Source organism: Epithele typhae (assembly GCF_022376455.1).
Source record: "Epithele typhae strain CBS 203.58 chromosome Unknown BXZ73scaffold_15, whole genome shotgun sequence".
NCBI lineage: Eukaryota > Fungi > Basidiomycota > Agaricomycetes > Polyporales > Epitheliaceae > Epithele > Epithele typhae.
Genome location: NW_025954206.1, coordinates 221890 through 245171, shown reverse-complemented (window position 1 = coordinate 245171; position 23282 = coordinate 221890). Strand labels below are relative to the sequence as shown.

The 23282-nt window shown below is 57.5% G+C and overlaps 5 protein-coding genes across 5 annotated transcripts; 2 read left to right on the top strand and 3 right to left on the bottom strand.

Moving 5' to 3' along the window:
• Nucleotides 1–1647: 1647 nt before the first annotated feature.
• BXZ73DRAFT_89250 (CyP450 monooxygenase) lies at nt 1648–3843 on the bottom strand (the record flags this gene model as incomplete). The annotated part of the gene is made up of 10 exons (XM_048025211.1): nt 1648–1798; nt 1856–1999; nt 2052–2161; nt 2254–2529; nt 2703–2828; nt 2851–3148; nt 3200–3333; nt 3393–3408; nt 3441–3570; nt 3621–3843. 10 exons carry the CDS (start codon nt 3841–3843, stop codon nt 1648–1650), a joined length of 1608 nt encoding a protein of 535 aa, XP_047879274.1.
• Nucleotides 3844–5503: 1660 nt separating this feature from the next.
• Nucleotides 5504–9381, bottom strand: BXZ73DRAFT_89249 (uncharacterized protein; the record flags this gene model as incomplete). Its single annotated transcript, XM_048025209.1, has 11 exons — nt 5504–5721; nt 5862–5992; nt 6041–6669; nt 6729–7103; nt 7159–7563; nt 7626–7731; nt 7783–8262; nt 8314–8540; nt 8610–8890; nt 8949–9204; nt 9232–9381. The coding sequence occupies 11 exons, from the start codon at nt 9379–9381 to the stop codon at nt 5504–5506; spliced, it is 3258 nt and encodes a 1085-aa protein (XP_047879273.1).
• A 1789-nt stretch (nt 9382–11170) lies between these two features.
• BXZ73DRAFT_100042 (uncharacterized protein) lies at nt 11171–12552 on the top strand (the record flags this gene model as incomplete). Its single annotated transcript, XM_048014456.1, has 7 exons — nt 11171–11268; nt 11322–11460; nt 11517–11713; nt 11776–11908; nt 11967–12116; nt 12174–12313; nt 12381–12552. The coding sequence occupies 7 exons, from the start codon at nt 11171–11173 to the stop codon at nt 12550–12552; spliced, it is 1029 nt and encodes a 342-aa protein (XP_047879272.1).
• A 2574-nt stretch (nt 12553–15126) lies between these two features.
• BXZ73DRAFT_76464 (cytochrome P450) lies at nt 15127–19477 on the top strand (the record flags this gene model as incomplete). Its single annotated transcript, XM_048022429.1, has 19 exons — nt 15127–15319; nt 15377–15506; nt 15558–15749; nt 15801–16074; nt 16113–16247; nt 16324–16463; nt 16517–16576; nt 16623–16751; nt 16809–16952; nt 17012–17099; nt 17494–17606; nt 17650–17955; nt 18008–18196; nt 18257–18522; nt 18569–18696; nt 18747–19013; nt 19134–19195; nt 19260–19367; nt 19438–19477. The coding sequence occupies 19 exons, from the start codon at nt 15127–15129 to the stop codon at nt 19475–19477; spliced, it is 2964 nt and encodes a 987-aa protein (XP_047879271.1).
• An 828-nt stretch (nt 19478–20305) lies between these two features.
• On the bottom strand, nt 20306–22354 carry BXZ73DRAFT_100039 (lysophospholipase; the record flags this gene model as incomplete). Its single annotated transcript, XM_048014455.1, has 5 exons — nt 20306–20740; nt 20793–21089; nt 21150–21301; nt 21369–21505; nt 21561–22354. 5 exons carry the CDS (start codon nt 22352–22354, stop codon nt 20306–20308), a joined length of 1815 nt encoding a protein of 604 aa, XP_047879270.1.
• Nucleotides 22355–23282: the final 928 nt, after the last annotated feature.

The window sequence follows — 23282 nt, the reverse complement described above, 5'->3', positions numbered from 1 at the left end:
CCATTAAATCCGAAGAGAGTGGAGATGGAAGGGGGAAAGGGGGGGAAAGCAAGTCAGTCGGCACGCAGGCGTGTTTTCACTGGGAGGCGATGTCGCTTACCCGATGTCAGACCACGATTTCGGGGGGTGGAGTATCGCTTGCTAGCTTGATATATATGCAATCGGACGCGCTCGCGAGGGCAAGGTTGCAACCCGAGATCTGTTAAGTTGCGCCACTTTCAACGACATCGGCGCGCTTGCTAACCGGCAAGGTCCTGTTAGTGTATTGCAGGACGAGAACCGCTCGGATGAGCTGACCAGATTCTAGTCAGCCTCGGCGTACGGAGAGCGAGGAGCGTCGCGTGCCCAAGGACTGCGGCTCGTGACCAGTATCAGCGCGAGCTTCATGCTGGATCTAGTTTCCGTCTGTCGCGTATGGTTCAATATCGCTGAATTCTACGTCGACATGACTGAACTTACAGCCAAAAGACGCCGTAGGTACTGTCACTGGAGCCGAAACACCGCGCAGACTTCTCATATCTAGCAGCGACAGGAGATAGATGCCCGTGTTGTAGAGCATCACTGGCACGTCATTTTCTGGGAGCTTTTCAACTGGGAGCCTTGTATCAGGCTTAATCGGATCCACGCGCAGTCAGAAAAAGCATTTAAATGAGCTTCTATGGGCAAAATAAAACCTTGCTTGTCTTTCTCTCGGCTTTAATGCGGCACTAGAAAGATGGTCGCCCCGGCGTGTGGTGACTGGTTGGCAGCAAGAGGTTGGACGACCATAAGCGCGCTCCCGCATGCCACGTGTGCCTCGGAAAAGTCCGGGCGCCCGACGAGACAATCATTCCGACCTCCGCTCGTTTTCTTCTCGCTGAACGTCGGGCCCACCATCTTACCACAGAAGAGCGCCAAAAAGGTGAGTTGATGTCGTCCGACCCTCGCGCACTTCCCAATATCACTCACGTAGCATGTCCGACCTTCAGATGCGGAATCCGCAACCCGCATTGACAAGACCACGGAGAACGCGATTAGCAAGACATTGACAAAGACACTGATGCGCTCATATCGGGGATTTTTGCGTTGCCAATCCGGTGTGTGGTCAGGCAAAGTGGCGCACTGCTCAGCGTTGACCACTCATCATTCAATAGTTACATAAGCCAGCAGGCCTACCCGCAGGCCGCGACTCGTGAACTTGCTGTGTTTCAGATAGTTGCAAGAGTCGAAGATGGTGTACCGGAAAATTCTCGCATCCGTTTGCGTCGGGGGCACACTGTCGACCTGGCCACGTGTGGAGTCGACTGCTGCTCTACCGCAACCCAACCTATGTCGGGAAGAGCAAGTCCTACCAAGGTGCAGATAAAAGCCGGCAGGGAGGGGGCGCAATGTCCAACAATCTTCCATCCCCAGTCCCCATCCGAAATAACCCAACATGTCCGCTAATGCAAAACTTAACGCAAAGCTTCCGGTCGTCGTCGTGAGTCTCAGTTCGTATCCAGATTGGACATTTTACCCATGCGTGGACCACGGGTCCCAGTATTGAAATAACAGAGCCCTGATCGACGAATTCGCCGCGAACGTAGGCATGGGTGACGGCAATTAGACTAAAGCTGTCCACGCCCGTCGTACTCCTGGTACTAGAGGTGACGGAGCGAAAATCGCTCACTATGCTGGAATAACCGTGCCCATCATCGCCGTGTAGAAGCAATGCTCTCTAGAATCCACCTCTGGTCGCATGTTTCTCGCCGCCGTCTGGACCAACCTCCCCATTGTTGCAGAACGCACTGTGATCCGACAGTCAAACGGTTCCGGGTCCCTTGATAGTAAACATGATTTCAGTCACCACCACACCCCGGAGCCGTGGAGCACGCACGAGAGGAAGTTGGCCGCGAACTTCGGCTTGGGCACCACAGGTCGTCCGCTCTCATCGAGCGGTGGCTCGACGTTGAACGCGTGCAGGACCGACGCGATCGTCACAAATACCGCCGCCTCTCCCAGGTTGCGGCCGGGACATATACTGGGAATCATCAGAAGAGCCTCAGTATACGTGTGGCCGTTTCGGCACCTACCGACGCCCATATCCGAAAGCGAATGTTCGGGGGTCCATCACGTTCTTGTTGGGCTTTCCGTCAGCCGTGAAGTACCGCTCCGGGGAGAACCGCTCTGGGTCAGGGTAGTACTTCGGGTCGCGGGAGAACGCCCTGCACAAAGCACCGTCCGTGCGGTCTTCAGTTACTGCGCGCTCTGCAACCGCCGGAGCCGGAGCCATACGCACCACGAGTGGGCGAGCACAGTCGTCCCAGCAGGGATGTGATACCCCCGATACTCGTCGTCCTCGGCCGATGTTCGCGGAAGCGCGAGGGGCAGGATCGGGTGCCACCGCAGACACTCCTTGAGAACGGCGTCGACGTACGGCAGCGCCGCGCGGTCCGCGAGCGTGGGGAGGCGGTCGGGCCCCATGACCGCGTCGAGCTCCTCTTGCGCGCGCTTCTGCACCGCCGGGTACGTGGCCATTGCGAGGAAGAACATTCGAATGGTCGTCAGCGTCTGCGAAGGGAGGGAGCCGGCGCGCGCCGCAAGGTCAGCACGAGCGCACAGCATGCAGCAAGGTCATGCGAGACGCACTGTTTCGGCTCCCGCTGTGTGCGGCACAATGAGATCAAGCATCCGTCAACACGCTGGAGGGACGGATGGCAGACGCGGGAAATGCGCGCACCGACATAGACCGTGCTCGCGACGTTCTGCGCGAGCACCTCGTCGTCCGGGGAGATACGCCCGTTCTCGTCTTGGGCGGACCTGACCATGACTCCTGCGACAGACGCCGCCGCCGCCTCATCTCCGCGATGCTGTAACGGCATCTGAGCGAACTGCAGGCGAGCGAAGTGTGGGGATGATGCTGACCATGTGCTCCATCGCCGCAGCGAACGGCCGCTCCCGCACGGCTCCGTACGTCGCGCGCCACCCGGCCGCCTCGCGCCTGAATGTCGCGCCCGGAAACCACGCGGGGATGTGCTTGAGCACCGGGAAAGTCTCGACGAGATACTTGCCGGGGACGAAGGCCTTCTGGAAAATGTCGTTTCCCTCCTGCACGAGCTTCAGGTAGTCGTCGTCGTATGTCTTCACCTTGATGCCGTATGAGAGCTCCATGATCACCTTCCCGAGGGTTCTGTCGGATATCCGTCGCACAGGCACGAACATCAGGCGGGAGAGAACTCACAGGTGCGCATCTTCGCTGTAGCGGCCAGGGTTCTTCAGCAGGGAGACGAGGTACGTTGCGGCATGCTTCTCTAGTACGCGCCCGTGCTGAGCGATGGCAGCGGGCTGTCCAGTGAAGCGGTGGAGCTCACGGCGCTGCTTGCGCCAGTAGTCGTTGTAGTTTATCAGCGCCAGGTTCCACCCCATCTCCATACTTCCATCCAGAATGAGCTTGATCGTTCCTCGAGCACGAAATCACTCACAGATTCGCCATGGCTGACCCTGGTTTGTTAGAGTAGTTCGTAGCCCGCTTTTCCAACAGCTCGTTCGCAGCTTCCATGGACCCCAGGAGTATCATTGAATTTCCCATGGCGTTGAGATATACAATATCGCCTACATTTCCGGATCAACGCGTCTTCGCAATCGACGGAAAAGGTACATACCATATTTCCGAGAGAGAGCATAATATTCGGCGGAAGACATGGTCTTGGGTATGTCGAGCATGTTGCCAATCAGCGGTAACGGCTTGGGGCCAGGAGGGAGAGGAAGGCGAGAGCGGGGAGGACGACTCTTGTAGTAGATGATGGAGACGAGGACGATGCATGCCAGAAGCACATACGCCTGGGCGGGCGAGACAGTGTGTAAGACCTGGAGCAACGACGGCATCGATGGGGCCCTAGAAGAGTGCATCAGCAAAACGAGGGGTGGCCGAACGAGCGCTATAGCGCCTGGCGAACGCAGATGATGTCAGCTCAGCAGACGCCAGACATCGTCAGACCAGATGTCCAATGATCGGACACGATCGGCGTGCGTCTTGTAGGGCTCTGCTCGAGCGATGATAATCTGGTAAGACATTGATTGATGGAGCACTAGGGAGCCATATGTACTATGATAGATACAAGCTGTTGTGCAGGGTTCAAGCTAAGGAGCTAGAATGCCGTTGAAGTTCATTTGTCGAGCGGCTGGTTGGTGCTGACGGAGCATCTGGAGCATCTACATGAGTCGGAGGAGGGATGGGCAGTATGGGAGGAATGAAGAGCAGAGGTCCGACTATCTTGCAGGCATCAAGGTAGATCACGAAGAAATATCATATACATTGTTGGCAAGTTGCGGGAATATGTAACTAGGCCTATCCGTACCCAAGGTCTCTCCCTCGCGCCGAGCACCGTCTGCTGTACCGAAATTAGGCGAGTCATGTTTTCCAGAACGGCTCAACGTTCAGGATGACGCTGAGCCCTGGGGCCGCCGGTGAGCGCGATCGCGAGCACCGTGCGGCAGTCTCGCGGCATCCCCTGCGATCCACAAACTACGTAGAAAGGAATTGGCACTCGTATCCTGCGTCTCGTAGTACGCCTAAGCGGCAGACGGAGACTCACCGGTGACAGACAGAGACCGTCCACGACTCGTGTACACCCCCTGACTCCACGGAGGAGCACGTGGAGTTCCATGCGGCCCCCCGCGGCGGACTGCCCCGGTGAGGACACCAGCTCAGACTGATTCTCGCGAGGTGCTGCCACCCCTCGACGGGCGCGAAAGCGGAGTGTCGGTCATGCGGGTCGCTGGCAGACTTCTTCTCCTGCTCGGTCCAGATCTCGGGCCCGCGCGTGGCCGCGTCGCCAATCTGATCGAGCTTGTGCGGCTGCTGCTCGCCGTTGAAGAGCGCGGCGGTCTCTTCGAGCGTGCGACCAGAGAGGGGGGGAGGGAATGGCCAGTGCCAGTGGACGGATTGGAGCTTGCGCCGCTGTGTTTGTGCCCGTCAGTTGCGGGTCTTCCATACGTGGGAGCCTGAGGGATGAAGCGTACGAGGGCGACGCGGACGGCCGAGCGCGTCGGCACGTCCTTGTTGCTCGCCACGATCTTGAGGTCGGCCTCGCCCGCGGTGCGGCGCAACACGACGACGCCTGCGTTGCCCACAACCCAGGTGGCAGCGAGGAACTCGCTGTCACACGCGGACCCGGAGAATTCCATGCCGCGGACCTGGCTCAGGCTGGTGAAGACGTGCTTGACGAGCTTCAGCTCGGGCTCGACAGCGAAGATGGCGATTGCGTCTCCGCCCGGGTCCGGTGCGTTCGCTTTCGCGTGGCGGTTCGAGACGTAGATGAACGGCTGGATGAAGTTGGACGACATCGCGGTGGAGCCCTCGACGAGCGAGCGCCTAGAGGAGGAGGAGCGGGAGCGCGTTCGCGTTTGGGCGCCCGCGCGCGACGACGATCCACGCTAGGAGCCTAGGGTGGTAGGTGAGCGCGGGGTCCATCCGGTTGAGGATGAGGCAGGGGAGGAGGAGGGTGGTGCGAGCACTGCGCCAGGAGTTGCATGGGGAGTGGTCCTAGGGCCGAGCAAAACCTTCGATTTCATACACGTTGTCCTCATAATCGTCGAGATCTTCGAGCATATGGTTTTCGTCGTCATCGTCAGCATCGTCCAGGTCTTCCAGGTCGTATTCTTCATCACTGTGCGACTCATCAGAGCACTCCATCTCCTCGTCTTCTTCATCACATGCATCGTCGTCTTCATCAAGCCTTATGTGTTCACTACCTCCGACGACTGAAGTGGGGTCAAGGCCTACAGCATCCGGGGGCGGTGGATGGCCGTCGGCTGAGGCGGGGCTCAGTGCGGCATCTGGGGGGAGGAAAGGAGAATGAGATGGTGTGATATAGGTGGCAAATCGTGAACGGTGAGCGTACCACCGATGTCCTTGTCGTGATCGGCCTCGGCGCGCAAGGCATGCATGCGTGATTGCTCTACCGTGATGAACTCCTCCCTGTGACCAACCCCACCACCGAGATAACGCATATACATATCTCTGTCAACGAACCTGAAAGTCGATGAGAAAATGCGCACGCAGCCTGGGGAAGACACTTACATGCATACATGAAACCCGGCGAAGTCTTCGTCATCCTTATCTCCGGAAGTCACACGCGCGAGAGGACTCGGTGGAAGTAGCTCTTGTGTACGACCCATATCGAACGCGGGAAGGAGGTATGATGCGCGGATGACGCACGCCGGGTCCAAGAATCCAAACGCAGTCGGGTCTTCATGTGGAACGAACTTGACACGGGGAAGGCGGCGGTGGGCGAAGCCTGACTGATATGTTGGGTCGTGTTCAAACCATCTGACTCTGAGAACGTCCAGACGATGGGAGCGTTGTGTGTAGGCGGTGGATCCTGGGCCAACGTAGGAGACATACACATGGAAGATGTCGATGACTCGGGCGTAGCTGTACTGAAGATGAGGGGTGTCCGCCACGATCGCGTCTGTGTCAGGTGCCCAGACCATGACGTCCGAATGGGTGCGTGGATTGACTGAATCCTGGTCTCGGCGCATGTCGTACGTCGAGTAGTTGAACCGAATCACTTTGTGCCTGTAGATGCGTGTGTCGTGGATGTGGAGGCCAATGGTCTCTGCCGGGTTCAAAGGGCGCTCTTCTAAAGCCGTCCTGTCACTGGAAAACAAACGTGCAAAGCAATGCCGACGCAAAGCTGGAAGGAAATCCTAGAAACAACGTGAGACCAGTGGTTCTGCCCGTGCGCTATGTATCTCCGAGTACTCACCACAATCGCAGGATCGGTGCGGTTTGATGCAAGCCAGTTGAAAATCTTCACCGAGTCGTTGCGGGACTGGCCGACGTTGTACTTGGCATGCGGGTCACAGCCGACAGAGTCCGTTGCGTCGTTATCTCCCTCCGGAACAGATCCGTTCACACCGTGCATGGGTGCGGTAGATAGCCTCTCGGACGACTCTTGAAGCATGGTTGCAGCCCTTTTTTGATGGTATGCGAGCTCGCGGCGAGGGACAAAGCCGACATCGCGGTGCTTGATCTTCTGCAGCAGCGCGGCGCGGCGAGTTTGGCTGGCGAGTTGCGGTATGTAGCGAACCTTATTAGTGCGTGAATAGAACCTCTTGACGTGTCGATGTTCCAACTCGCCCTATAAGCATATGATTAGTGAGAGCTGAAAGCGTTGAACATGAGCCGGAACATACTGTTTGGGTGCTGTAGACGTCCAACGGTCCACGTCGGCGAATGTAGGCCACGCAATGCCCGAGTGCGTGGTACTTGTATGTCTTATTTACGCTGAAGTCCTTCCGTTTCCGTCTTGTATCCGCTGGGCGAGACTTCCGATGCGGCTGGGCGGTCTCCCGGCGGACCCGAGTCTCCGCTTCAGCACCGGTCTCATAGGTAGTATGTCGGGTGCATGTGGTGTCTGCAAACTTGCGTACCGACGCGTACATATGCAGTGTCGATGTCGCCATGATGTCGATCGTGATGTCAGTTTGTAGGCGTAGCTTTGCCAATGCGTGCCAGTTGGCTAACTCAAAAAGCATGTTGCTGACGATATGATTATCGTTATTATCAGCAAGCAAGCCATCAAACGCAGGCATGATAGTCTGGAACATAAACACCGGACGGTTAGGCTAAGTACATCAAGTGGGGCCAGAACCCAGCTCACCAGCAGGTACGCTTCGTAATCACGCGCGGCCAGGCGCTTTCGACTGGATGCATCGTGCCAGAATCGTCGGATACGACCACTGCCGAAGGTCGGCATCAAACGCATCCTGAATTAAGAGATCAGAAACGGCACTGATAGCGGAGAATAGCGCACATACCGGCTGTTGAATGACGCGAGTGAATCACCTCCTCGGGTGTCGCTGTCAAGGAGCCGCATGAGGTGTTGAAACGTGCCCTTCCATACCCCGAGTTCGAATTCATGCATGAGGTCTGGGGCGAACAAGTCATAGACATTGAACCCAAAGCTTGCGAGCCGCTCTGAGAACGCACTCTGTATGAACTGAAATGAGCCGGTGCTCGAGCAGTTAATTGTACAGCAGGTAGTACTTACACGGATAGGATTGAGAGAGCGGTCATCAAGGTGAACCTTGACGTACTTGCCTGCGAGCGATCGTCCTTTGAAAACGGCGCGTCTTGCCGCTGCGATTGCATCTTGAACGTTGCTATCATCTACCCGCTTCTTGGTCTCGCGGTTGGACATGTCGGTCGGAAGGCCTGAATCAGCGATGTCCTCTTTGCAGACGAGGCATCGCGTGCATGGACATTTGGCTAGTGGTCGCAATGCAGTTCCGAGAATCCTGTGTCGTGTGTGAGAATGGGCGCGGGCGGCAATGTGGAGTACTGCTTACTTCTCAGGATAATCAGCGGAATACGTGAGAAACCGGGGGAACATACGACGGGTCACGCCGTCCCCGCAGGTGACCACAAACCCATGCTCATACGCCGTCATGAAGTCATCATCCATGAGCGCCAGCCAGACTTGTTGGAACAGCTCGCGTTTGCAGAACTTTAGGACATCCGAAGATGGCGGCCTGCCATACAGGTTCGTGTAATATTCCTTGAAGGAGTCGGGAAGCTAAGGTGGTATGGCGGCGTGGCCCGTGTCAGCAGATGACAGCATCCCACTGGGAAAGGAATCACGTACATCGGGAATGTATGCAAGGTGGTGCGCGGCGAAGGAGGTAGGGCGGGCACGGACGTACTTGGAAACATTGCCGAGGTACACGTAAATGGGCCACAGGGATGCGGACCCAAAATTTGAGAGTTGCGTGGCGTCGGACCAGATGAGCAGCGGGAGAACGGCGTACTCAAGGTCGGCAGGATCCGCTGGATTGCGAGCCATAGTGCGGAGCGTCTCCGCCTCCTTCAACATCTCATCAGAGTTGAAGATGTCTGTGAAGATCCGGATGGGTGGTGGTTGAGGGTCTACACAGCGCATGAGAAAAGCGAAACATTCTGGGGGGACTCTTACTTGAACACTCACCAGCGGGGGTAGAAGCGACGTGATCAGGACGCCAGTATAGTTCGTGCGGGATCCAGTGGTGTTGATTGACATACTCTGTGGTCTCGTCCATGACCGCGGCTTTGAGGAGAGAAAGAAGTCGGCGAAAGCGAAAGCCGGGGACAGGGAAAGTCGGATGAGATGCCTCGTCACGGAAAGGGGTGTGTGTTTTCGGGAGCGGCGTCTCCAGGCACTTCTCATTCCACCCGTCGTCGCCAGAGAAGATGCCAGTCGCATCCTCATAGGAGTCGAGCGCACGATTGACCTTCTCTGCAGAGAAACCACCCTCGGTGATCGGTCGATCGTCAAAACCGGTGGATGATAGGACATGGATAAGGTCGTTGAAATCTTCGTTTGATTTTGTGCCCGAAGAAGCTTTCCACCAGTAGGCGAGTCGCGCTTGGCCTCGGTTCATGAAGGGTGCGTAGCGAGCACGCTCCTCTTCGTCACTGAGGGGGACATGGACGTTGCCAGTCTCTTCATCGGGGGGAAGAGACTGGTCTCCGAATACGCGCTGAAGATACTTGACGACCCACTGTACGGTTTTGGCAGCAGGTATCTTGATGTGCGGAGCTGTCCCGGCCGGGGAAGTAGAGGCGTCCAAGTTTGAGGAGAGTCCAGGGGCGTCGCAGCGGTCTTCGAGGGAGAGCTCCGCCTCGGGATCTTCGTGTGGGCGCACGAAGTAGACGCGATACACACCGTAGCCGTTGAGATCCACGGTGAATTCATCTCGTTCAGCAGGGGAGGTAGAAGGAGGATTGAGAGGAGCGCTTGAGGTTTCGATAGAGGGAGGAGAGGGAGGAGGGAGGAGGGAGTCGTATTGGGATGGCAAGAGACTGTTGGATGAGGGCACAAAGTCAGCAAGAGCGCGCGGGGCTCGAATTCGGCGTCCCGAGCGAGATGTAGGTGGGATATCAGTGCTGGCGGCTCCTAGGTCAGCGAGAGGCGTCCAGAACTGCACCGGTTATCTCGTCAACTCCAATCATCCACCACACAGAAGACTGGGTAGTACGCACATTCTCTGCTCTCGCGGCCTGCTCTGATGCCTCCTGCTCCACGCGCACACGCTTTCTAGCCCTCTCCTCAAGATCCTTCGTCTGTTCCTCCAGAATGTGTGTGCTCGATGTCGCCTGGAATGTGCACCATCGACCTTCATGAACACGAACACTGGACCAGTTCTCATGCTCGTAAGTGCATCCCGCATACCTGCACTTGTGTTTGCGCCGCGAGCTCATGTTGGATATTGCTTCTAGGCGATTGAGAGGGACAGCGGCGGAAGGGATATGGTGGTGGAGGACAAAGTGTTCGCCGGATCGCTGTCCGGCCTGTTCAGTCATGCACCAGTGAGTCCGAAAATTTCTGACAGTTCATATTGCTGACAAGACTCTTGAAGCCGTCTGGTGTTGCTGCCTATCTGACAGCGGGTAACTCTGACCAACCGCCGACGAGATGATCTGGCAGACATGCACGCTTTCGTTGCCCCCCGCAGGTTCAAGCGCGTTAAACAGTGTCATCCCGTCTAGCAACAGTGCCCTAGCCAACATGAGCATGGGCCCAGGCTTTGGCTGAACTCAGGAATTTATACCAATGGTGCGTGCTCTGCGGCAGTACACATCCTTTTCCCTCTCTTTGTTTCCCCTCTCATGGCAGGATTCTCCAATCTTCGACAGACAACAGGTGCAGCGCTGGCGCTGAACCGTTCTATGGGGAGCGGGAGGGTGGCTTCTCAGGTGAGCACTCAATTCCGACATGATTCGCCCATATCACCAATCACACCCCGGTCCCGGGAGGGGTCATTCTCAGCCGCAGACCCCTGCCCCGTCCGCTCCTTCTACCTCCCGTAAACGACGCGCCGAAGGGGAGCACGGAGGACGGCGGTCGTCCCCCGCAGGATATAATTTCGCTCAGACTGGGAACACTCCTGCCGCAACACGTACCAGACCATCCGAGCAGGCCTCCACACCGTCTACCCCACCGCCGGCAACGCCGACCGCCGGCAACGCTCCTCACCCACCATCTGTAGATCCCGCCGGTCCCGAAACCGAAGACCTTGGTCCGTGGGCTCGTACTATCAGGCTTCTCGATTCTCGTGCCGGGTAAGTTCGCCTCCTGTCATGTTCTCGCCACCCCGTGTTGAGCACATTCCCTGGATATTTCTCAGACGTCCCACACGTGTGGCCAACGGCTACGAGAATATCTATAAGATGGCTCGTTTGATACCACGGCTTGTCGGCCCATGCGTTCCGTACTCCGTTCTCCTGCCCATCGGACTCGCTTCGTTCGTCACTGGGGAGGAATCCATGTATGTAGATCGGTGTTCATCTCTTCTTCGTTCATTGTCTGAATATCTCCTAGGTCCGACGATCGCGAATCGCCTCTTTATCAGTACGAGGGAGATGTCTTCGCTCACGTTTACAGCATTTTCCCTGGATTTAAAGACAACATCGACCTGCTTCACGAACACCCAGAGCTTCTCGATCGCATTGCGGACTATGTAAGCTCTGAATTTGACATAATTGTCCCGGGTTCTAATAACACTCTCCGTTCCAGCTCACAAAGGTTGAGGGCAAGGCTCGCAGCGATGATTTGATGCGTCTCAAGCCCCTCATCATCAAGCTCGCCGGCATACCAGATGGGAGTGATAAACTCACCGCTAACAAGAGACTCCGGGGCTTCAAAAATTACGACACAGGGCGTCTCCTTACGCCGTACTTGATGCTCGACGAGTTCGACAGAGATCCCGATCAGTGAGCTGACATCTTGCAGCCCATCCCCTGACGCTATGCTGATGCCCAGTGATGCGATCCAGATTCTGTACGGACGGTGCTAGTGGCGACTTTCTTCCTCTCGGGCCTGACTTCATCACTGCGTTTTACGACCTTCGAGAGGCTCAGCCCGGTGAGCCACTTCCCGGACTGATGCGAAGCACTCTGCTCGTCAAGGTAGGCACCGTTCAGTGTCGTGCTTGTGCTCATTACGCCAAATCTCACTGGAATCAAGGCCTACAGGTCAGTGTATTGCAGCCCCCGCAACGCCAACGTCGCAGCTGGCCATGAACAGCCCGGCCGGGGGCAGCTGCCTCTGATGCGGCAGTACAATCTCACACGTTGTGATTTCACGTTCTATTCGATTGTTTGGATCGCCTCTCTTGTTCGTGCCGGATTCATTTCCGCTTCGTTGCCGCATGCTAACATTCTCCATCTCCAGGTTCGCTTCTGCCTCACTGACGAACCGGAGTGGGTGATGACGCATGGGGACTGGGATGTTCAAGAGTTCGTCGCTGCTATGCTCGTCACCGCCCGCTTCAAGAAGCGGTGGTTGGCAGATCTCAAGAAGTGGTGGCTGCCGTAAGTGACTTTGGAGGTCTCGTTTTCATACGCAAACTCACATAGTTTACACAACACAATCTTCCAGGAAGATATTTGGTGAAGATCGCTCCAACTCGGTGGCGTACAGGAATACGGCATTCATGCAAATTCTCGACGGGCCCGAGGAATCGGACCACTCGGACCACGATGAACCGTCGAACAGCCGCCGCTCAAGCTCAGTTCACTTGTCTGACGAGGACGAGCAGCTTCAAGCCTAGATATGGCATCCAGCATGTGACGTCTACTACTATCTGCTCGCATTATATCATTACTGACGACTGGTCCCTGCAGCACATTGCATTGCCCCGGCGCGCGCACAGAGGGCGCCCGACCAGCACGTCGTCAACTTCTCGGGCCAGTTCGGATGCCGTCACGAGTCTACTATGATCCCTCATTTCTATCACCTACGCACTATCAGCCCAACGGCCGCGTTCCTGCCGCTCTTTCTGATGTGTACCTTACTCGATATAAACTAGTAATACAATGGTTTGTGCCGCATGTCTGTTATAAGTGTGTGCATGACGTCGGTCGATTGTAACGCACCAGGCATTCTGTAACCTATGACCTGTTGTATGGTCCATAATGGACGTCAACACCTGTGTCTGTTCGCACTCGACAGTTATTTGTTGGGTCAATCATGCACTGTAGTATAGCGGCTGCACAGATAATGTTGTATCATACATGGGCCAGCTAATGATCATACACACACTGGGATTCGATCTGACGTTCACTGGCGTCTGATCATGCCCGATCGGACGGTGTCTTGTCCGACAGATGCAGATGAATGCCGATCGTCACCGCTGTTAATCTACCAAACATGGATACTATCGGATCATTGTTCATCTGAACTACAAACAATGATAGCGCCCTCTGACATACTACAGTGTACTATAGAGCCCTGTCGTGTGTGCACCTATTTTGCTGATGTGGTAATTCGAGGTTGGAGTCGAGGCGGATGGCGAGGGAGTACTGTTCAATCTCGGAGGAGGCATACCTGCAGCTTTATACAAGCTTTATATGCCTGGACACCCCCTCGCCGTGTACGAAGTGCCGAGTGCTACACTTTGACTTGGCCCGTGCAAGCGACAGCCAGTCGGTACCGAGCCACCAGTCGGTAGGTACGATCACGTACGTCATCGGCCCGCGTCGTTTCGAACTCAGGGACGAGAAGGGTCCTTGCGACGATTGCTGCGCGAATTTGTAATGGTGCTGACGCGGACTCCTGCCACTGCAGTCAAGGGCCACAGTCACTTTTGAAGCTCGTGAGCCCCCCAGCGTCGAGTCCGGATAAGTACTGCTAGCAAGGTGAGCGCTCGATATGTGAAGAGCGGGTCGTACCATTGATAGTTGCCTGAACTTATATCTCATGAGAGAGACGTGATGGTTGTGAATGGGACACGAACATGCGACAGCTGTGAAAAGTTAGACCTCAGCCTCGGTTTCTGTTTTATTTCTGTTTCCACTTAGGGCAATTTCTTGAAGATTCCGAAAAGAGATATTTACGGCATGTGTACAATCATGGTGCGAGATGGATGAGGACCAGGGACGGGTGACTTAGGCCTGAGGAGCGGCAGTTGAACGACAAGTCGCCGTGAAGACATCGTCGGAAGTTGCCGGGGTCCTGATTGCACGCGGCTCACGCCTCTGGGCGTCTGTTTCAACTTTCTTCCGGCCCGGCTTCTCCCGGCACCGTCATGAGATGCTCGGAATCGCAGCAACTTTCGCTATCTCTCTCTCTCTCTTCATCGTAGGTGCCTCCATGCGCGACGTCGACGGCGAGCCGCGAGCCGCACTCCGACAGCATGCGTCGGAGCGACCCAGTCGTCGACGCCTACGACGTTGCACGCGTCCTTGTCGGTATCGAATGGTAGACAGCACTATTGAGTCTCCCACAACTCCGACCTGTACCGGCGCAAGGGTTCTTTCTCGTGCGGGCTCGCGCCGAACCCTTTACAGGATGACATTCTGGCTTTAAATAGAAGTGGTATATCTTCTGTTTTCTTGTCGCCGACTTGACTAATCAGGTGTCCGCTAGGCCGGCTTCGAAATACAGAATCTGAACCTCCGACTCGACCGGGATTTCTTCCATTTTCAAGCCATGTTGCGAGGCCCCTCCAAGAATGACGCTCCATTGGAAGTTCTCCGTAATCAGACGAATGGTAGGAGGTTCACCTATTCACCTGCTACGTCCGTTCAACCGACAACACTCGGAGGTCGACCTAGACGCGTCCTTGCGTTTCTCGTATTGTTTCAAACTGACACAGTACTGTCTTGTGAAGTTTGAGGTACGTGTCGGGTGTGATATCTCCGGGAAGAAGTTTAGACATTCCACAGACGAGGAACATCCGAGTTTCCCGAATGTCTCCGTTTCTGAACGGTATGGCAGATAGTCCAAGCGGCACCGGCATGTAACAAAACCAAAGTAAGCCTCTCCATCATCTCGATGCTGCCAGCAGCCAGTATCGGTTTCTTACTCAAATATGTGTCCCATACCCGTACAGACAGAGTTAGTATCTGAGGGTACAACTCGGATCTCTGCGCAATAAGCAGTGCTCATAACACACTGAACTTCTCCGTAAAGGCACCGTGAATGTCCGTATGGGAAATTATAAGCATGCTCAAATCTTTCTGACAGCGGAAGTGCATTCTCATGGTTGCTGTCAATGCAACGCAGCTTCTACGGGGTTTTAATCGCCGACCTCCTACGCGGCGGAGACTCGCTTTGGGCTGCATATATGAACTCTGAGCACTATGGCCCACCATCCAACTCGGTAGCCTCTTCACTGCACGCGATGTCTCTCCCAATTCCACTCGCCATTTCACTTGTACTTGCGGCATTGGTCGTCGCTGCTCTCCAACGCAAGAAACGCTCTATCTCCCTTCCTCTACCCCCTGGACCTCGTCCACTTCCGCTCATAGGCAACGCCCTCGACATGCCCAAGTCGGAGATGCCCGAGACGTTTCGCGACATGTGCATGAAATACGGTGAGTGTACATCATCTGTCAGCCAGTCTTCGTGCTAGAACTGACCGTGATGTCCAGGCGATGTCGTGCATTTGGATGTCCTTGGACAGCCCATGATCATCCTCGGCTCTCACGAGGCCGCCGTCGACTTGCTAGAGAAGCGTTCGGCGAACTATTCGGACAGGTCGCCGTCGCCAATGGTGCAAATGTACGCGCACCACTTCAAACCTGCGACCATGCTTTGACGTCTTCTCCTTAGACAGCGCTGGTTTTCCGGGACATTGACCGTGCAGGGGTACGGTCCTTGGTGGCGCCGTCACCGTCGTGCCATGCACCAGTACTTCAATCCGAACGCCGTGGCGCAGTACGCGGCCTCCCAGAAGCTTGAGGCGCACCGCTTCGCCCGCCGTCTGATCGATACCCCGGAGGACTTCCTCCACCACATCAGACAGTACGTTACTTAGTCGCTGGCTTGTGTCAAGCACCATCTGACGGCACACAGTTATTTTGGGTCCTCGGTGATGCGAGTGACGTACGGTATTGAAGTCGACGAGGACGAGACCGACTATCTCACGATGGCGGAAAACGTCGTCGCCATATTCTCGTCTGTCTTCAAGCCCGGCAAGTACCTCGTGGAGGTTTTCCCGGTGCTTCGGCACCTGCCGTCATGGATGCCTGGTGCCGGGTTCAAGCGAGATGGGGCGTCTGGACCAAGGCCGTCGAACAGCTTTTCACCGTTCCTTGGGAAGCAACGAAAGATGCGATGGTCCGTGCATGTCACTGTTGCCTAAAAATATGTTACCTCCGTACACAGCGCAAAGGCACGGCACGTCCATCTATGGCGATGGGACTCATGGAACGCATGAACAACATGCCGTCCCCTGACGCCGCGGAGGAGGAAGTTGGCCGGAACGCATCCGCGGTTGCATACGCTGCAGGAGCGGACACTGTGAGCCCCTTCAGTCGGGCCTGTACCTTCAGCTGCTCACTATCCTCTCCGTCGCCAGACGTTGTCCACCGTTCAGGCTTTCTTCATGGCGATGACGTTATACCCCGAGGTACAGAAGAAGGCGCAGGCGGAACTCATGTCCGTCGTGGGCCCCCACCGCCTACCCGAGAAGGAAGACGGGCCGTCGCTGCCCTACATCCAGGCAGTGATCAAGGAGTGTCTGCGCTGGCGCTCTGTTGTCCCCCTCGGAGTCCCCCATCGTTCCCTAGAAGACGACGAATACCGCGGTACTTCATCCCGAAGGGCGCTCTCATCATCGCCAATATCTGGTAAGAGTCTGCGCTTTTGACAGCACTCTTGCTGATCCCTACCTAGGGCCTACTCACGCGATGAGAAGGTCTACCCCGACCCGGAGCGGTTCATGCCAGAGCGGTTCTTGAAGGACGGGAAGCTGGACCCCAGCGTGCGCGATCCCTCCACGATTGCGTTTGGGTACGGCCGGCGGTGAGGAATCCGACGACCCCCTCATAACTTTGCTCTTACAAGCTTCATCACACGCAGCATCTGCCCTGGCATGCACTTCGCAGAGACGTCGCTCTTCATGGTCGTTGCGACCGTCCTGCACACTCTGAATATCACCGCTCCCATAGATGCCAATGGCATGCCCGTCTTCCCCTCTGGAAAGATGACTCAAGGGGTGTTAGCGTGAGCGCCCTCCTTTTCAAACCTCTCGTCGGAGTGTTGACGTCATTCTTACGACCTAGGTATCCCGAGCCGTTCGGATGCGAGATCAAGTCCACCTCCGCCGAGCGTGAGGCTCTCATCCGCGCGAGCTGCATCGAACTCAATGGAGTACGGGCTGTCCAGTGATTCTCTCTCGCCCGACCCAGTCCACATCGCCAGCGTTGATAGTTGGTATATTGGGCCAGCCTACTAGATCCCACGACCCCCAATCCTCATCCTCTGTTCATACCCAATGCGTCAGACATGTCAATACTCATATCTATACGCACTGGGTTTGCTTCTGTGCTTTTTGTTTACCGGTTCAACTTAAATCTCGGAGTCAGGCCGGGCGCCGTGGGGTGTTATGCCGTAATCGTGATTACCGTCGCTCTCCCAGTCAACTTCATCAACCTCGCCCATATGCCACATGGTCCACCATGAGCGGCAGGCACGACAAATGCCGCTTTGATGTTCCACTGCGAGTCACACTGTCAGCCCGCGCGGTGCCTTGTGAGTCTGACAGGACATCAAACAGACGCCTGCTAGTGAAATCTCCGCAGACCGTCACAAGCGCCTGGTTCCCTGGCTCTCTCCGCAACATCCACCACTATGCGCCTGGAGGACCTTCAGCTACCGGTAGGTGCCCTGGCGGCCAGCTTGGTGGTATGATCTTGTACAGGCGAAGACAGAGTAGCAAGCTTCCGCTTCCTCCAGGGCCTCCAGGACGTTTTATCTTTGGTAACACGAAGGACATGCCTCAGAAGAACCGCGTGGAGGTGTTGACCCGCTTCAACGCAGAATACGGTACACTCTCATTGGCACTCTTCTTCCAAAAGAAGCTCATATGTCTCACAGGGCCTCTGCTCTACCTCAATATGTTCGGCAACCACCTCCTCATCCTTGGCTCGCACTCTGTCGCAGTTGACCTCCTCGATAAGCGCTCTCGTATCTACGCCGACCGCCGTATCTCGACCATAGCCGAGCTGTACGTCCCTGTTACTCTAGTCCCAGTAAATCGACTCTGAAGGTTGCTGCAGCGCAGGGTTCACTTGGTTCTTCGCCACGAACCCCTACGGCCCCGCCTGGCGCCGCGCCCGCCGCATGTTCCACGAATGCATGCACGGCCGCGCAGTCGAACCCTACCGCCCCATCCAGGAACGCGAGGTGCGGCGATACCTCCACCGCCTGCTCGAGGACCCGTCCGAGTGGAAAGACCACGCCCGCCAGTACGCGCACCCTTCCTCCCCTCCCCACCGCCATTGATCGCGCCTCCGCGCACCCTCCAGCATGTTCAGCGCGTCGATCATCCGCGTCGCCTACGGGCTCGACGTGCACGCGCCGGGGAACGACAAGTACGTGCGCATCGCCGCGGACGCGCAGCAGTCGTTCGACGACGCGTTCCGGTTCGGGAACCACCCCGTCGCGATGCTCCCCTGGCTCCGCTTCCTGCCCGCGTGGCTCCCCGGGGCGGCTTCAAGTACAAGCGGACCAGTGGCGCGCGCGAGCGCACGCTCAGCGGGACGTCGCGTGGGATGCCGCGAAGGCGGCGATGGTCAGTGTGCATGCCCCTATCGCTCGCTCGCGCGGAGGCTGATCAGGTGTGCAGGAAGAGGGAAAGGTGACGGAGTCCATGATGACCACCTTGACGGCGCGTTTTGAGGAGCCGGACGACGAGGTGTACGCAAAGGGCGCGGCTGCGTCTGCCTACGCCGGGGGTTCAGAGACGGTATGCGCGTCCCGCGTCGAGCTGTTTCCAGACTGACGCTGCTCCTCCAGACTCTCGCGACGCTGCAGATGTTCTTTATGGCAATGGCGCACAACGTCGAGGCGCAGGAGCGCGCGCAAGCGAGCTCGACGCCGTCATCGGCCCCGATCGCTTTCCTTCGTCGACGGACCGCGAGCAGCTGCCATACGTTTCCGCCTGCTCAAGAGGTCATGCGATGGAAGCCGTGGTCCCTCTGGGTGTTGCTCATCGCTCAACAGAGGCGAACGATACAACGGCTACCGCATCCCCAACGAATGCGCGGTCTTGTGGAACGTCTAGTGCGTCGAATCCCCGTCACATGCGACCCTCCAACAGCTGACATGGGAATCCAGCGCATTCACGCGCGATGCTGACATGTACCCCGAACCCGAAGTCTTCCGCCCGAACGGTTCCTGAAGGACGGCAAGCTGAACCCCGATGTGCTCGATCCGGTTTCATACATCTTCGGCTACGGGCGAAGGTTCGCAAACACGTTGCACCAGTGGTTCCGCGTTGAGCTGACTTCTCCGCCCGGTTTGGTGCAGGATTTGCCCCGGGATGCACTTTGCGGAGATGCAGATCTTCACGGTGATCTCGAGCGTCCTCCACACGCTGTCGATATCGCTCCCGCCAGGACCCAAGCCGGAACCGAAGTGCACAGACACTACACTTGTGTATCCGATGGATTGGAATGTGTCATCAAGCCGCGCTCCCCCTCCGCAGAGGCACTCGTGCGCACGGCGTGGCGGCACTGGATGCGTAATTCATACACTTTTTATGGACATTATCTTGGTTACATGTTTCGGGGTTCAAAAAATGGAATCGCCCGCACAGCGGCTCCGTCGAGCCAAGGTCGAGCTGAGCCCGACCAAATGAGTGCGGACCTGACCGTACGTTCCCAGTATTTCCACAGGTAGCCGCGATGCAGGTGGTCACTCCCTCGCGAACCCACGCTCCCCTCGACGGCGCGCGTCCTTCGGGTTCCGCGGCCCTCACCAGATATTGAGCGCCGCTCAATACCATCGAGTCACTTCAGTGCAGCTTCCAGGTAAGCAGCCTGGCCCTTGAAGTCCCCTGGCTCATCTACTACTGTAATTTTTCGATATATTTGAACGTAACACGCACAACCCCTTCGAAAGTTCGAAATTTCTGGGGTCAGTCACGTATCACAAGGCCACAGTTCGAACACCGTCCTATGGGCGCTTAATAGGATGCGCACTTGATCGTTACACTCATATATGGCATAGATGAGTGCTCCAGGGCTCTGGTAATGATACTCCCGGCGCATTTAGAACACTCCGGTTCGAATATTTCTGGGTGGTCACGCTGGGCCGGCCCCGAGTTCGAATTCACCTGGCGAACTTGGGCTGGGTACACGGGTACTTGGCGCCACTCGTAGTACACCTCTCCGACAGTTTTGATATGAAGATAGCCTATCCGGACGGAGATTGCCGCACTGGACGTGCAGTCATCGAGGTCAATATCATCATCTTCGTTACATGTTACGACTAATGTACTGCTAAGCAAGTTTTCCTGTCCCTATGCGTAAATAGCATGTCGCCAGGCGGCGATCGTAAGAATAAGTTACCACCTAACTCCAGCAATACTCCTTCATGCACGTCGCACACACCCCCGAGCGCGCCACGCCCATGTCCCGGCGCGTGCGGTCGACGACCGCGCACGCAAGGCACGCAGGCCACAGCGGGTCGTCAATCTCCCTACCGTGCTTCTCGACCGCCATGCCCTGCGTCGCGGTGAGGAACGCGGAGTCGAGCATCGTCTGCACCTGCGCGAGCGGGTACGCCGTCTGGCTCGTCGACGTGTTCGTCACCGCCGCGCCGCCGCGGGGCGGCCCGCCGTTCGCGACGTAAATGATGAGCGGCGCGGCGCTCCACGCGGGCTCCGCGCAGCCGAAGAACGTCGGGCGAAGGGTGAGGCCGTCGTTGAGGAATGTGGACTCGTTCGTCGGGACGCGCGGGAAGGAGTACGTCGTGTTGAAGAACTTCTCGACGCGCTGCTGGGTGGCCTGCCAATGGGGCGTCAGAGTGCGCGGCGGACCGGCGGGCGGAGAGGCTTACCACCATGGACAGACCGGTGGCCCAGTTTTCGTCAGTGTCCGCGACGGCGTCGATGGCGAAGATCATATCCACCCCGCGCGCCTTCACGAGGAGGGGTTGGTAGGGGGTGACCTCGCCGTCGAGGCCGCCGTCGACGAGGTTGAGGACCGCCTGGTCCGCGTCGGCAAATGTGTGAGGCGACACGCCCTTGAAGGGGTTCGGCACGGCGGAGGTGTCGAGCCGGATGCCAGCCTCGGGGAAATTGGCCTCCAATGCCTGGATGATGGGCCCGATCTCCGTGTCGTTGATGTTGACACCCTGGAGCATCACAAGCGTGAGAAGCCGGTAGTAAGAACATCGAGACTGTGGTGTACGCACCGTGACATTGAATTCCGTGAACAGGTTGGATGAAATGGCCTGGACGAAGGACATCTGGTCGAAGCCCGTCACGCACTCGCTGCTGTTGGGCGATCCGAGATACTTTGTCGGAGTGAACGCGCCGAGCGTGGGATCGAAAGAGCCCATCTCGTCTGCCAAGGTGGGAGCAATACTGAGATCAGGACCGCACACCACAAATCACATCATCTCGAGACTTACAGACGTTGAACTCGTAGATGGGGTTGCCCAAAGGCACGATATTGTCCGGGAAGATGAACTCTGAGCCGTTGTCCTTGCTCGTCAACGTGTTCGCGAGCACGACGGGGAACGGCTGCTGGTGAGACACGAACGACGGACTGCGTGGCGTCAGATCAGCTTCATCAGATCTACTGCCAGCCGAAAAACGCTCACAGCTTGGAGATGGACGACAAAGTCACCCCGGCGCCGTGGTCGAGCGACGCGTTGAGCAGGTCGTCCGCCGTCGTCCCGTTCAAGAAATGGCGCGACAGCGCGCGCGCCCAGACGTCCGCAATGGTCACCGGGAAGCCCTCGAAGTACTTGACCGCGATCTCGCCGAAGAGCGCGGCGGTGAACGCGCTGTCCACCGTCGCGTTCGCGCTCGGGGTGAGCAGATCGAGCTGCGTCTGCCACCCCGTCGTCGTCGCGGACCCGAACACCATCTCCTCCACTGTCGGGAAGTCGTTCTGCGCGAGGGAGCCGACGAGCCACGAGCCCCCAGAGAGGCCCGCGAGGTACGTCGCGGTCTGCAGGAGGCCCCCGGTGCCGGCCCGGGCCGACGTCGCGTTGCGGCCGTCGAGCGCGTTGAGGATGCCGGCGCCAAAGATCGCGGCGCGGTGCCCGCCGCCGCTCGTCGCGATGCCGACGTTCGGTAGCTTGTGCCCGTGGCCGCTGAGGATCGCGGTTGCGTACGCGGGGAGCTTCGTGCCGGGGACGGCGTTCCGGACGTGGGCGAGGTAGGAGGCGAAGGCGGCGGGGAGGACGTCGAGGCGGCGGGCGGCGACGTAGTCGAGCTCGCCGTGGCTGAGCGTCTGTGTCTTCGCGACCGCGCCGACCTCGCGCACGAGCTCGGTGCCGGCGGGGCACGCGCCGACGGTGGGTGCGTACGCGATGGACGCGGGAGACTGGGCGTGCGTACCAGAGAGGGCCGCGGCGAGAGAGACGAGGGCGACGAGGGAGGAACGCATGATGTCAGCGGGGGATGGGCCGACGCGCGAGGGTCAGGGAGCGGGATGGAGGGGGGCGGGGACGCGCTGGACACCGACGGGTGGACGGAGGGATATATACAGCGCGTGGGTGCGGCGGATGAGTGATGTCAATGCGATGCCGTGAATGGACAAGGTCGCGGGAAGGTGCATTTCCCGGGTCCACGAACGGAACGACGAGTCGGAACAACGAGTGGCGGGGGCATCCACCCGAGGGCGTGTCGGCTGATCTGTTCGGATGATGGACCTCCGGATGAGCATTGAGAAAAGGCCAAATGGCAAAGCACGAGCCGGCTTGACGCATCTTTCATTTGGCCCACACGGTCTGCCAGTCCTTCACATGACCGTGAGTGCGCTCTGTACGTCTGAAGGTGTGCTGATGGCGCAGTGGCAGGGGTGATGGCAGGACCGCCTCAGCTGCCAGCCGGCTTCATGATTGAAACTCAAGCTTGAGGTATGTACGGCGGAACAGCTGCTTGCAATGGATGAGAATCCACGGAAGTCATTCCGAGTGGGAACACAGGAGTGAGGGGCAGCGCTCCGAGCCGACACTAGTATCGAGCACGCGCCCGCGATATTAGATAAGTAGAGCGCTGACCGGCGGTGCGGCGCTATCATTGAACAGTCAGGGCGGCGGTACTTAGTGCGGGGAAGGGTCGACGTCGTGCTTCAATTAACGGAAATGCGCACGTTCCTGAACGCCGAGGTCGCAAATTACCATCGGTGCCTCGAGGTAGCGCCGACTCGCACCGACTCGAAACTTGCCGGAACCTTCAACCCCGAGCTGGCTGGTGCTGACATGACCGACGGAGCGACGCATGTGGGTCGGCGAGGAACACGCCGGGGCACCGCGACGCGTTGCATTTTGGAAGCGTGAGCCGCTTGCGCTCAATCGGTGGCGTCGAGTTAC